This window comes from Notamacropus eugenii, chromosome 4, assembly GCF_028372415.1.
Source record: "Notamacropus eugenii isolate mMacEug1 chromosome 4, mMacEug1.pri_v2, whole genome shotgun sequence".
NCBI lineage: Eukaryota > Metazoa > Chordata > Mammalia > Diprotodontia > Macropodidae > Notamacropus > Notamacropus eugenii.
In genome coordinates, this window is record NC_092875.1 from 85,369,130 (window position 1) to 85,382,812 (window position 13,683).

General features: G+C 49.5%; 1 protein-coding gene across 1 annotated transcript; it reads right to left on the minus strand.

Moving 5' to 3' along the window:
* Positions 1 to 385: 385 nt before the first annotated feature.
* Positions 386 to 12,696, minus strand: NRBP2 (nuclear receptor binding protein 2). The gene is made up of 18 exons (XM_072602612.1): positions 12,509 to 12,696; positions 10,854 to 10,976; positions 10,663 to 10,764; positions 10,302 to 10,391; positions 10,089 to 10,129; positions 9,528 to 9,622; positions 9,382 to 9,405; positions 9,193 to 9,276; positions 8,933 to 8,988; positions 8,566 to 8,661; positions 3,297 to 3,429; positions 2,917 to 3,019; positions 2,701 to 2,751; positions 2,467 to 2,602; positions 1,889 to 1,942; positions 1,628 to 1,691; positions 1,264 to 1,319; positions 386 to 1,103 (listed from the first exon to the last, which is right to left on the minus strand). Exons 1-18 carry the CDS (start codon positions 12,620 to 12,622, stop codon positions 1,035 to 1,037), a joined length of 1,491 nt encoding a protein of 496 aa, XP_072458713.1. The 5' UTR covers positions 12,623 to 12,696; the 3' UTR covers positions 386 to 1,034.
* Positions 12,697 to 13,683: the final 987 nt, after the last annotated feature.

The following is a 13,683-nucleotide window of genomic DNA, read 5'->3' on the forward strand; positions in this document are numbered from 1 at the left end:
CACTAGAAGTATGGGTCAGAGACAGGTCCTACATGCAGGTCTTCCAGGTTCTACCCACTATGCTATACTGCTTCCCTTTTGACAGTATATGCCAGATTTTAAATACCTTATGAGCTGGCTATGAGGTGCAGAGGGCAAGAATGAGCATGTGCCATTATCTCATGAGAAAACTGAGGCCCAAAGGTTAGGAGACTTGCTTGAGGAGACAGGTGTGTGACAAAGCTGAGCTCAGTTCAGCTGAATCTCACATCTACCCTCCTTACACTGTGCTCTGTCACCTGCTTGGAACTGACCCTTGTCTCCAGCTCCCCTGTGCCCAACAGTCCCTTCTCCTCCTTCTGTTGACCCTCCATCCAATCCCCCAGAAGAATGGCAGGCCTTAGGATCCGTGCAGGTACATTGTTTATTCATCATCCCGTGAACAATACACAGGATACCCCCTTGTGAATGAGAGAAAAGGGGGAGGAAAAGGACACCATTGGTTTGTCAGGGAGAAGGACAAGCCCCCTCATCCCCCAGGATAGGCCCTGAGCCCACAGAGGTGGATAAAATGATAGGGCCAAAGGCATCCCAAGTCTGCCACGCAGAAGCCTGGAGAGGGAACAAGGTTCTTGAGGGAGGGGGAGGTGTTGGTCCCAAATAGATGTGTGCATTGGGGGAGTGGGGGAAGGGAACAGGAACTTCATTGGCTGAAGTTCTTTGGGAGGGGGGTGGGGGACAGAGGAAGTCTAACCTCTGCCAAGTCTTTCACCAGGGAGGAAGCATCAGTACACCCCCTCCCCACCTCCTCTAGGGGACACTCCCACACACCTCTGCCTCATCTCGATCACTCTTTTAGCCAATTCCAGCAGAATAGCCCTATATCCCCCATCCCCATCCCCAAGTCCCTTTCAGAATTGGGGAGCAGCAAATTGTGGCCCTGGACTGGGGCAGGATGTGAACTTCCTGTGCCCTCGAACTCCTGGGTAATATTTGGAAAATGCTTCCCAGGCTACAGGAAGAAGGGGCCCAGCAGGTAGACAATGGGGCCCAGGTCAGGGTGGGGCTGAACGATATTTGTGGAAGGTACTCTCCAGAAAGGCAGCCAGTTTCTCACAATCATCCTGGGGGAAATGGGATGAGGACAGCCATGGGGAAGAAGACAGGGGAAAAAGAAGTTTCATCTCCTTCCCGTAAATGCCTTTCCCATGGTTCCTTCCCACCCCCACCCCCACCGCAACTTATTCTGAGACCCGATGCAGGCTCCTCCCCACCCCCCTTTACCTCATGAATGAAGCCATAATGAACCAGCTCTGTGGCTAGATCCTTGGAACTGTCCGCTGGAAGCACCAGAAGACATAATAAGGCCCCTTCCCACCCTGCCAAATTCCTTCCCCTTACACCCCACCAGAACCACCCCTTCCCCCCACCAGGGCAAGCCAGGCAGAAAGAGGGGTAGGGAGAGAAAGTGCCAACACTGCTCCAGGGAACCCACAGCTAAGCTGGGATTGGACAGGAGCAGAGCCAAAGAGCCCATGGCCAAGCCTGGGCTGGGAGGGGAAAAAAGGGACAAGGGGAAGAAGAGGAGGAGGGATGTGGCTGAGAGGAGGAGAGCAGAGCACAAGAAAGATAGGGGCAAAGTGCCTACTTGGCAGGAGATCATAGCTCAGCTGTCGGTGTAACTTGTCTTCCAAGACCAGGAGCAAAGTGAGCTGAAGAAATGGACAGAGTCAGCCCAGGACACATGTTGGTAGGATCACAGAGGCGGAGCCGCAGTCATGTGAGTGCTGGGAAGCGTGTGTGCGTGTGTGCGTGTGTGCGTGTGTGTGTGTGTGTGTGTGTGTGTATGTGTGTGACCCATGTGTCTGCCCACATTAGGGGAAGGGGGGCTCTCCTGGATCACACTTACATGCCACTGAGCTCTGTCCTCATTCATCTCCATGTTGCACTGCATTTGTACAACCTGGGGGAGGAAGTACAAGAGTTACTGTACTCTTGATAAAATCCTCCTTCCTCCCCTCTCCCCTTCCCCTCCCAGTGGATTCCCCTTCACTAGGAGGTCTCCAAACAATGGCTGAATGCAAGTAGTTGTAAGGGCTTTTCAGACTTCCAATTTCAACTTCTAGTACTCTTGAGCAACTAGGTAGCTAGAACACAAGGCCCATAGTCAGGAAGACTCATCTTCCTGAGGTCAGCTCTGGCCTCAGGCACTTACTAGCTGTGTGATCCTAGGCAAGTCACTTCACCCCATTTGCTGCAATTTCCTCATCTAAAATAAACTGGAAAAGGAAATGGCAATCTACTCCAGTATCTTTGCCAAGAAAACCCCAAATGGAGTCACAAAGAATCAGACACAACTGAAAAATGACTGAATAGGTGTTCTATTAATGGGAGCAGATGCTGCCGGAGGCAAAGGGGGAGAGGGCTGGACTAGATGCCTCTGAGGTCCCCACCAGCTCTGAGATTCTGGGATCCTCCCAAGCTCACCTTCCTGGTCTCCACATCAAAAGGCTCTGGAGTAGGGGTCTTGGCTTTTCGGGCATCCTCGGGGGGAGGAGCAAGGACCCGGGGAAGCCCCAGTGGCCGAGAGGCAGCAAAGTTCATGAGTGGGTAGATTCCATTCCTGAGGAACCAGGGAAAGGTCAAATAATGACAATGAATTCACTAACCTATCTCCTCCCCCACTCATCAAAAGCACCAGCTAGCTAGCTACCTACTTACCTGACATCTTCCAGGAACTTGTCCAGCTCTAAGAATGAGACCTCAGAGTACCTGGGGGAAGGGGGAGCCAGGGAGAGGAAGGACATACACTCATGGAAATATGAAGGAGTCCTCAGAGACAAGAACAGATCTCAACAGACACCTCCCCCTTCAGGATAGTCAGGACCTGAGGCCCAGAAGAAAGCAGAGATGGAGAAGGAAGGCAAAAACACTCACCGCCACTGAACCCTTGGCCGGCCAGTCCGATGAATCTCAGCCATTACCATATTGAGGTCAATCACCTTCGTCTTTTCCTCTACCACATTTTCTGGCATCAGATCTGAAGAGGCCTTTTATAGTCACTCACACAGGCCATCAGTACTCCCTGCCACCTCACATGTGCCAAGCAAATACCTTCCCTACCTTCAGTCACTTGCACTTAGGTGAATCCAAAATCCACCCCAGGCCCCAGTCACCTTCCCCCATATCCACCACTCCAAATACCCACATATACTCCCTCCCACCCCACCCCACCCCACCCACCCATGATGGATGCCTTCCATCCCTGGGTCATTCTCAACAGTACTGGACATTTCCCCATGCCCCATGTCACTCACATTGGTGCTGGATAAAACAATGAGCTGCCAAGAGCTTCAGTGAGTGAACCTCAAAGAGCACTCGGTGAAAGAGAAGGTTGTGAGCAGAAGGTCGGCAGGCTGGGTCCAAGACAAGGCACGACAGGATGAATTCCTGCAGGGAACAGGGCATATGAGGAACAGAGGAGTGAAAGCTGGAAAGCTCAGTGGTGAGACACTTGGAAGACTTGAATGAATTGGGAAGGCAAAGAGAAATAGATAGTCTGGACTCCTGAGATAGAGATGAAATTTGTTGTCCCCAAAGACCCAATGCTGGCATCTATGAGCACCTGCCTTTCCCTCCTGGACATGTGTTCATGGGTAAAAGGCTGGAAGAACCGAAGATGGGACCTTCCTTAAAGTGCAGGTCCAGTCAGGCAGCCACAGAGAGACTGGGCCATTCCCACTGCGTCTCTCAGAATAATTTAGGTACCAAGCTCCCTTCACTATTCCATGAGACCAAGAGGTGGCACAGTCACAGTATGGAGTCAGGCAGGAGGACTCGAGTTTGAATCATGACTCAGATCCTATCTAACTAACCCTGGGCCAGTTACTTAATCTGAAATTTAGCCTGTTTCCTCATCTGCAATAGTGAGATAAAAATACCCAATTCACATGCTTATGGTGAGTCAAACAAAAAAAAAATACGTACAGTGCTCTGCAAACCTTTTAAATTATTGTATAAATGGTCAGTATTACTATAATCATCAGAGACTTTGTAAGACTGTTCTTCTGTAACTCTCTCCAACTGTGTAACCCTGTAGCATAGTGGAAACAGCCTATGATTTGGAGTCAGAGGCCCAGATTTGAACAATTACGTAACCTGAGTCAGGTGGAGGAGATATCATGGTAGGGGAGACAGAATGGTGAGTTGGAGAGAGGAAGACCTTGGTTCTGACCAATACACTTTTGGCATTTATTATCAGGGTGGCCACAAACAAGTATTTAATCCTGAGCCTCAGTCTCCTCATTTGTAAAATAAGGAGAATCTCTAAGAGGCTCAGATGAAAGGCATGGAAGAAGTTTTGCAACCTCTCCAAGTGCTCTATAAATGGTAGCCATGGTTCTCATCACTGGAGCTTTGGCTTCCTCCTCTATAAAATGGTTGTTCACCCCTGTACTCCCTGGGCTTAACATGTAATAAAGAATTCTAAGGTGCTAGAGGCAACAGTGTCCAGATACAATTAGGAAATCTGGGTGCAAATCCCAGCTCTAGCACTTACCATGTGGCCAAGGGCAAATTACTTCTCTCTGAATCTGAATAGTACTGATACCTGTACAGTCTTCTTTTGTGGGGCTGTCGTGAGGACAGTACTTTTTTTATAAAAGGGCTGGAGAAATGGGAAATCAAGGGGGGGCTCCAGCTTTAAGTTAATGCTCTAGGAGTTCTTACTTCTTGGCTCATAGGTAAGATCTTCCCATCTCATTCAGGAGGCAATCCTAGGGACCCATGCACAAAAGGCATTCACTTCTGCATACAACAAAGACCCCACGGGAAGGGGTCAAAATACTGGGAACAAAGCAGACACCCATCAACTGGAAAATGGCACATGACTCATGAAAGTACTAGAATATTACTGGGTTACAATAATAATAATAACCTGCATTTATAGAGTGATTTGAAAGTTTGCAAAATGCCCTACCTATGTTATCTCATTTGGTCCTTAAATAACCCTTTGAAGTGGATGTTATTGTTACCCCCATTTCAAAGATGAAGAAACTAAGGCTGGGGAGAGTTAAGGGATTGTCCAGATTCACTAAGGAAGGATTCAAACTCTGGTCTTCCTGACTTCAAGTCCAGTATGAAATCCCAATCTATGTTACCTATCTGCCTGTAAGAAATGATGAACAGGATAAATGTATAGAAGTATGGAAAGACTTGGATCAGCTGATGCAAGTAAGCAGAACCAGGAAACAATATACACAATGACTGCAACAATGTAAATGGAAAGAACAGCAAAACAATCAAAATGGAATGTCCAAAAACTCTAACGACCAAGCCTGGCACCAAGGAAGACATGAGCAGATACCTTGTCCCCAACCCCTCTTCTACCTTTGAATCTGCACTGAATGTCAGACTTCTCTGGGATGCTGGTTAGTGTCATGGAACTTTTGTTTCTTTTTTGACCCTTTCTCACAAGAGACAGTTCTCTGGGAATGAGTGGGGGAGGGACACAATGGAAAATGTAACAGAAAAAACCCCTAAAATATCTATTTAAGAACAAAAAGGGAGACATGGGAGAATGAGGAAAAGAGATGCCAAACTTTGCCAGAGATGCCAGAAGTGGAAATAGGCCTGCACATTCTGGCAGCCCCTACATGGCATCCCATGTACCAAAAAGATGGTGCCAAAGAGAAAAAAAGCACTAAAACAGTTACAGAACCATGAGGGGGATGGGCAAACCTTAGCTTATATCCTTGTTATTTCTATTTACAAAACGCCATCCTTAACCAAGTGTCTCATGGTTTCCTTTTGGCCATGACAAACAAATGGAGACGGAAGATAGTAAGGGCAGGTAGATTCAGAACCCCTTGGGTGACCCGCCCTAACGATTACTCACTAATTGGCTGTCTCCCTTCCTTCCTCTCCATCAGACACACATACGTACACACACATATATATATGTATACATTCACACGCGCACATAAATGTAAGTTCTAAGTCTTGTCAAGTCTCCCTCCCCAACATCATCTACATCTATCCCCTTCTCTCTTCTCACAAGGCTATATCAGCTAAATCATGCCCTTGTCGATTCTTACTTGGACTACTGCAGTAGCCTCCCAATTGGTCTCCCTGCTCCAGGTGTTTCCCTTTTCTAATCCATCCTCTACACAGCTGCCATATTGATATTCCAAAAGCACCGGTTGGACGATACCATTCTCCTGTTCAGTAAATTCAGTGGCTCCCTATTACCTCTAGACTCAAGGATTAAGTTTTTCCATTTGACATTTAAAACCCTTCACAACCGGGCTCCAACTTCCCTTTCTAGGCTACTTACATATTATATGTTTTAGTCCAACTGAACTGTCATGATGGCTGTTCCTCCCAGGTGACATGCTTTTCTGTCTCTGGACCTTCGAATTGGCTGTGTCTCATGCCTGAAGCCACCTCATCAGCTAGTGCTCAACATCTTTAATTAATTTGTATGGCTATGCTGGATATGTTGTCTCACCCAATAGAAGGTAAGCTCTTTGAGGACAGAGACAATTTCATTTTTTTGTCTTGGTATTACCACATTGGAGCACAGTACCTGGCACTTAAGAAATGCTTATTGATTGTTTCATTGATTGTCAACTTGAAGAAGTGACTCAGGGACTTGTCCTTGACAAGTTAACAATTTGATCAATGACTTAGATTTGCAGATGATGAAGGCTGGTAGGGCCAACCAACACAGGATCACATACTTACCATCCAAAAAGTTCTTAAAAGAAAAAGGAGTCAAATCTAAAAAGATGAAATTTAATAGATATAAACCTCAAGTTCTACACCTGGGTTAAAAAAAATCAACTTGATAAATATAAGGCAGGGGAAGGCATAATCAGAAAATACAGTTCATCTGAAAAAAATCTTAGGGTCTTAAGCTCATTAAGGCTAGGTAAGACATCATTATTTATCCTTGGATTCTTAGCGTTCAGCACTCCAACCTTGTAACATAACAAGTGCTTAGTAAGTCACTGCTCAAGGAATGATGGCAGTGTAACAAGGCAGCAGTATAAAAAGTCACTTGGGACAATGAGGTCATCAGTTCACACCTAGGGAAATAAGTAGAGCTATATATTTCAATCAAGGTAACCTAGAAGAAAAAGGCGCTGGATTGAGGAGTCAGGAAACCTGGGTTCAAATCCCAGCTCTGACACTTAATAGCTGTGGGACCAATGACAAGGTATTTGACCTTTGCACCACATCAAAAAACAAGGAGAGTAACATTTGCATTACAGCCTTGATAAGGTTGTTGTGAAGGGTAATACTTTGTAAGAAGGGAAGGGATCATTTCTTACCTACTTAAGAGCTATCAAAGTAAAAAGAAAATGGGTCACAATGGAAGCTGTGATCTTGTTCATGGATTCTGGGCAGACTGCATTGGGATGGTTCCCCAGAATGAAAGGTGAAGACTGACCACCCTCATGAATCACAGCCAACTTTAAGAAATAGAAAAGGACTTTTAGAGAGGCAAGCTGGGACCAAAGAAGCAGGAAGTAGGGAGAGAGCACAAACCAAGGGGAAAAGAGAGGAAAAAACTCTAGGAAAGCAGTGTCTTCAAGATGCATATTGGTGGCCTGAGGATAGACGAATGATGGATTTTGGAGGCCAGGTGGGAAATAACTGTTTTCCAGCATCTATGTTTGGGAAGGGGACCCCAAAAAGGGCACAAAGGAACTAATTTCACACTGAGTACAAAATCTGAGATCCAGGTAAAAAAGGGTACCTGTACCTCTCCAGGTTGGCAGGAGCTAACTTGTCTTGTCAGGAACTGCAGGAAAGAACGATAGTGAGGTGAAGTGTGGGAGGGAATGACCATTATAGGAAATACTTGGGCCATGATACTCTTAAATAAAGCTAGGCAAGGGATATCTAAGTGATATAGTGGATGGAGCACTGACTCTAATCTGGAGTCAGGAGGACCTGAGTTCAAATCCAGCCTCAGGTACTTATTAGCTGTGTGACCCTGGACAAGTCACTTAATCTCAGTTGCCTTTCCCACCCCCCAAATAAGACTAGGCTATAGACAGGGCTGCCCTTGACCACTGAAGTGATCAAAGATACAAAAAAGTATCACCAAAAGCAGGAACATAAGTGTATGCAGCAACGTTTCAGCAAATAATAAATCACATGAACACTCCACAGAGACTGTACATAACTGGGCAGGAAAGTGAAGAGGAGTCAGAGCTGCTGGGTCAGAGAAAAGAATATGTTACAATGCAATCTGAGGGGCTGAGTTCAAATCCTGACTGCACATGTGTGACCTTAAACAAGTCACCTAACATCCCTGGGATATAGTTTTTTTTACCTGAAAAATGGGAGGACTGGACCAGATACCCCTTAAGGTTCCGTCCAGACCTAAATCTATGATCCCTGACTACTGACCCTCTTGTGACCATTCTCCAATGTTGGAAACCAGAAAGAGACTTCACTGGAGAAAGAGAAAAGCTAAGCCATGTTTGACACCAAATAAAATTTAGAGATGATATATGACTGGTGGAACATGGGAAGAATGCTAAGGAGGAAATGGGAGGAGATGCCAGCGCTTACCCGCATATTAGGGTCACTCAGAGAGTGTCGGGCACGGGCGATGGCCTCTTCAGTCACCCTGGTGTCACCATTGGACTGGATCTCCAGCACAGCCATCTTGAGAAGGGGAAGAAATCAGAGGCAGAGCCTGAGTGAGATCAATGTAAGAGAGAGAAATGGGGGAAGGGGCAGGAAGCAGGATAAGAGGGCAGGTATGGGAGTTTAAAAAGAGGAAGGAATGACCAGGGACTCTGCTCAGGGTAAGGAAGGAGGGTGGAGAATCCTAGGGATGGACTGGAAAGGGCATGCTGGGAGGAAAGGGCATGGGCAGGGTGGGATGTGAGCAAGAAGGCCATGCTGGGGAGATCAAGGGGAGAGGGGCCAATACCTCCAGTGCACACATCCCGAATGAAAAGATGTCCACAGCTGTCCCGTCAGCAACCTCTGAAATCGAGGAAGCAAGGGTAGGGGAGGAAGGGTGTATACCACAGGGTTGAAGTTTAGGGAGAAGGTATCACAGGGTCAGGGACTGAGGAAAATGGTGCAGGGAATAAAGGTTAGGGGTAAGAGAACAAGGGAGTGGGTATGGAGAACTGTAAGGAAAAATGAGGCCTGGAAGAAGCCCCAGGGGTCCCATTGGTCACTCACGGCCATACTCCGGGGGGAAAAAATGCAAGTTTCGCTGTTCCTCTCGCTCAATGCGTATGGGGCTACGGAGATCATCTGGAATTGCTGGAGGGAATAAATTGAGAGACTGAGGTGGCCCCAAAGGACTTTCCCCAGAAAAATACTTGATCTACCCCCATCTATTCCCACCCACCCCTGTCTGAAACTCACCATTGGAGAATACCCTATGCCAGACTGAGGGAGAAAAAAAAGAGAAAAATCTGAATGGGTGGTGGGGAGGAACAGGGCCAGCAAAAAGGTAGGCTTTTCCTCTTCTCTGGCTCTCCCCCCTCCATGGTCCTCCAGTGCAGCCTCACCAGAACCAATCTTGATTAGGCCATTGTGCTGGATGAAGATAGTGTCACTGGTCAAGTTGCCATGAATGATGGGAGGGTTGCAGGAATGAAGAAAGCTGAGGAGACACAGACCCAGCCTCAGAAAGAGCTAGAGGCTAAGGGGATATGGTATTAAAGAGAGAGAGAGAGAGAGAGAGAGAGAGAGAGAGAGAGAGAGAGAGAGAGAGAGAGAGAGAGAGTGTGTGTGTGAGTGATATGCATGTGTGTCTGCATTTTCCACGAGTGGGGTTCTAAATCTATGATTTCATTGGTGTGAAGAACTCCCAGTGAAGAAACTCTATCAATGCAGATCGGCAACTCATCTATAATACATTATTTCAGAGTTTTCTGGAACACTGGGAGGTACGTGACTAGCCCATGGTCACATGGCTTGTATGTCGGACAGGGAATTAGATACTTAGGGAAATGAGAGATTGGAGGGAGTAGATGGGCAACTGAAAGCCACGTAGAGAGGTGAATGGGGCTATAAAATAGTGTGAGGAAAACACAAAGTAAGCGGGCTGAGGGCCACGGCCACCTCACCTGAGAGCAGACAAAATCTGAGTACACCAGCGTTTCCAGGCCTGCAGGCAGAGGGAAGAAGAGGGCTTAAGTCTTTGCTACTTCAGGCAAACAGCTAGCTTATTCCCCACCAGGCACTAAGCACCAGAAGGTCTTCAGAGATGGAGTTAAAATCATCTGAGTCCAGCTCCTCACCATCAATACCAACAGCCCCCTCCCCCAGAGCCCCCATACCCGGGCATTCATGGCTTTATGGTTTTTTTTTGTCTTCTTCAAAAACTGCTTGAGGCTGCCTGAGGAGACGTACTCGGTGATGAAGATGACCTAGATGGGCAAGACCAGGGTTCAGCTCTAGGTACTCTCCTCATATTCCCAGGGGGCTTGGGGAGTTCCTTGACAGTGAGGACTGGCATACAGGAGGAGCTTAATGACGACTGACCTATTCAGTGAGCAGGAGCAGCAGAAGGAAGTTAGGTGCTGGTCTAGGCTGAGTCCCTAGTGTTGCCCCTTCCCACCCAGTGGCTCAAGGATTGGGGGAGAGGGAAGGGAACAGGTCAAGAGGCAGGCTGTGTAATGGGCAGGACACTGGGCTCACCCGGGCCTTGGATTCTGGTGTGTCCAACCAGTATTTGTGCAGTTTGACAATGTTGGGATGGTCCACAAGCACGAGTTGTTCAAACATGGTCTGGATCTTCTCCTGGGGGACCAGAGGTTTGAGGGGGAGATGAAGCACAGACTAGGGGCAGGTGATACCAATCAGTGGATTTGGGGGGAAGGAGGGGTCACCTCATGGGCCTTGAAAGCCTTCCTGTCCGTGAAGTGCAGTTCATTCCACACAACCTCTACACCTTCCTCTGTGTCCATGGCTAGGAAAGTGCTCTGGATCCCTGGCATGTTGCCCTGGTTGACCTGGGGAGGGAGTGGGATCATTCATGGTACCAGAAGCGAGGAGTGTACAAGGCAGGGGCTTGGCAGGTTAGGGGCACAAACTGTGGTTATGAAGGGGGCCAGTCAAGTCAGGAATCAGGGCCAAGGGGAGGGGAGTTGGACAGGCAGGGCAAAGACACAGGCCCATGCCAGCCCCACCTCCCCCTTCCCTTCCCTGGCCCCCTTGGGTCACACAAAGGCTCCTCTCATCTCTAGCCTGGACTCAGAAGGGAAGGGGAGGGGAGAGGAGGGAACAGAGAAGTCGCCTGATCCAAAAGGGAAAGCTGAAGTAACTAAGGGACAGGGGCCCATTTGGTCCCCTAAGATACCGTCTAGATAAAAGACCCTGCCTTTCACTGAGAATGCAGTCATAAAGGTGGCTTCTGCCCCAAGTTGTACCCATCTTCCCTTCACCCCACCCCCAAAACCATCAACTTCCCTAGAATCCAGGGATTTGGAAAACAGCAGGAGTGGAGGATTAATCAAACTAGGAATGTCTGCTGTACATATGTCTCCCAATCCCCCAGCCTGTGACAGATCCAGACCTCCCCCCATGGTATTGTGGCCTTTCCTCTTTGTATACACTGCATGGGGGTGGGGAATGGAGATTTCTGTCTGCCCCCTCTTTCCTCCCTTCCCTGGGAGATCTGTCCCATTTCTCCCTTTGCTCTAAAGGGAATGAAGCAAAAAGTAGGGGCCTTACTGAGATTTATCACTCTAACCCACGATGGTACTAAGCAATTCCTTCTTGTACATGTTGAAAAAATGTGTCTGTCCCCTCTCGCCCCCTACTCTGTTAGGAGAATGTGTCTGTCTGCTTCTCCCCCTGTTCTAAACGGAGTGAGGCAAAAAGTAGGGGCCCTGCAGAGCTCGGGGAAGGGAGGTGGGGCAAGTAGGAGCTGGTATAGGACTGAGGGATCAAGTCCTGGGCACTGAGCCAAAGCAGCCTGAAGCCTAGCTCCCCATTCACTCGAGCCCCTCAAGGCCCCACCCCATAGCCCCTCGGTGGCAGCCTTCTGCTGCTGGGTCCCTCCCATCACATCGCGCTTTGAACCCCCGCCCCAAAGGCACAGCAAACAGCAGCTACCTACCCCCCTACCCGTCGACCCCGCCCTCAGTGCCCCAACTATCCTTGGTTCCTACAGACCCCTATCCAAAAGCCGCAGCCCCGGGAAAGCTCTGGGCCCCGCCTACCCAGCCCCTTGAGGTCCAGTCTGCTTTTCACCAAGGGCTCTATGATCCCCGCCCACGAACCCCTCGGGTCCTAGAATCTCCCCCTAGCACAGCACCCCTTCCTCAGCCCAAGGCCCACGTGTCCCATGGGTCCTAGCGTCTTCCTTTTCTCGGAGTCCTCGTTCACAACTCAGGGCCCACGAGCCCCGTCCCTCCTTCAGACAGCCCCCTTGCCAGGACTCCGAGTCCCCTTAGTTCTAGCGCTCGCTCCCAACCTGGGCCAGGTCCTACTCGTTTCCTCGCCGCGCGACCGCTCCCAGCCCCAGGGGCCCGGGCCCCACCTGCTCCCGGCGCTTCTGCCAGCGGCCGCACGGACTCTCTTCCAGGATCTCACTCTCGTCTTCACTCTCGTCCTCCCGCTCCCGGCCCCGCCGCGCCGGCTCCGGGGCCGCCATGGCTGCGGCCGCCCGGGGAGCGGTGCGGGGCCGGGGGCCGGGGCCGGGGCTGGGGCCGGCGCGGGCCAGTCCGGAGGCTTGGCGGGCTCTGCTCGCTCACGGTCACGGTCACGGCCACGGCCACGGGCAGGGCCCCGCCCCTCCCTCCTCTGGATCCCCTGTGGGCTCCTCTTGCAGCGCTCCGGCCGCAGCTGCAGCGGGGCCGAGGCGGGAGCCTGGGAGCGGCCGGGGAGCTCCGCCCTCCTGGTCCCGCCCCGCGGGGTCCGCCTCGGGCTGGCTAGGCCACTTCGTCCCGCCCCCGTCGCGGCCTGGGGCCCCTTCCCATTGGCCAGCCCCCAGCCCGCGGCCCCACCCTTGTGTCTGAGTGTGCCCTGGTGCCTGGTGGGTGTCTCTGTGTATACACACACACAGTCTCACACAGACACACAGACACACAGACACACAGACACAGACACAGACACAGACACACACACACACACACACACACACAGACACAGACACACAGACACACACACACACACACACACACACACGCACACACACACACACACCTTTTGCAGGGGGGTTTTCTGAAACGTAACTGGAAATCTTTTCTAATCTCCCCAAATGTCGGTGCCCCCACCCATCCCCCAGAGGAATGTAAACTTCCAGAAGGTAGGGACTGTTTCACTTATATCTTTGTATTCCCACTGTGTGACACAGGGCTTGGCACATAGTAGGGGATTAATACTTATTGGTGAATTGATGAGGAAACTCATCTTTTGCCAAACAGGCAAAGTTACCCAAGGTCTCACAGCAATAAGTGGCAGCATCAGATTTTGAATCCATATCTTATGATTCCAAATTCAGTGCTCTTTCCAATATAAGATAGCAAAAGATCGTTGAGCAGCAGAGCACCTCTGAAACCAAGTTAACAAACCATTTACTAATGATGATAGTAGCTAACATTCATGTAGCACTTCAAGGTTGGTTTCCCAAGTACTTTATAAATATCCCATTTTATCCTCACGGCAGCCTTCAGTTGTTGGTGCTTTATTGTATTTTCAGAGGTAGATGGTATT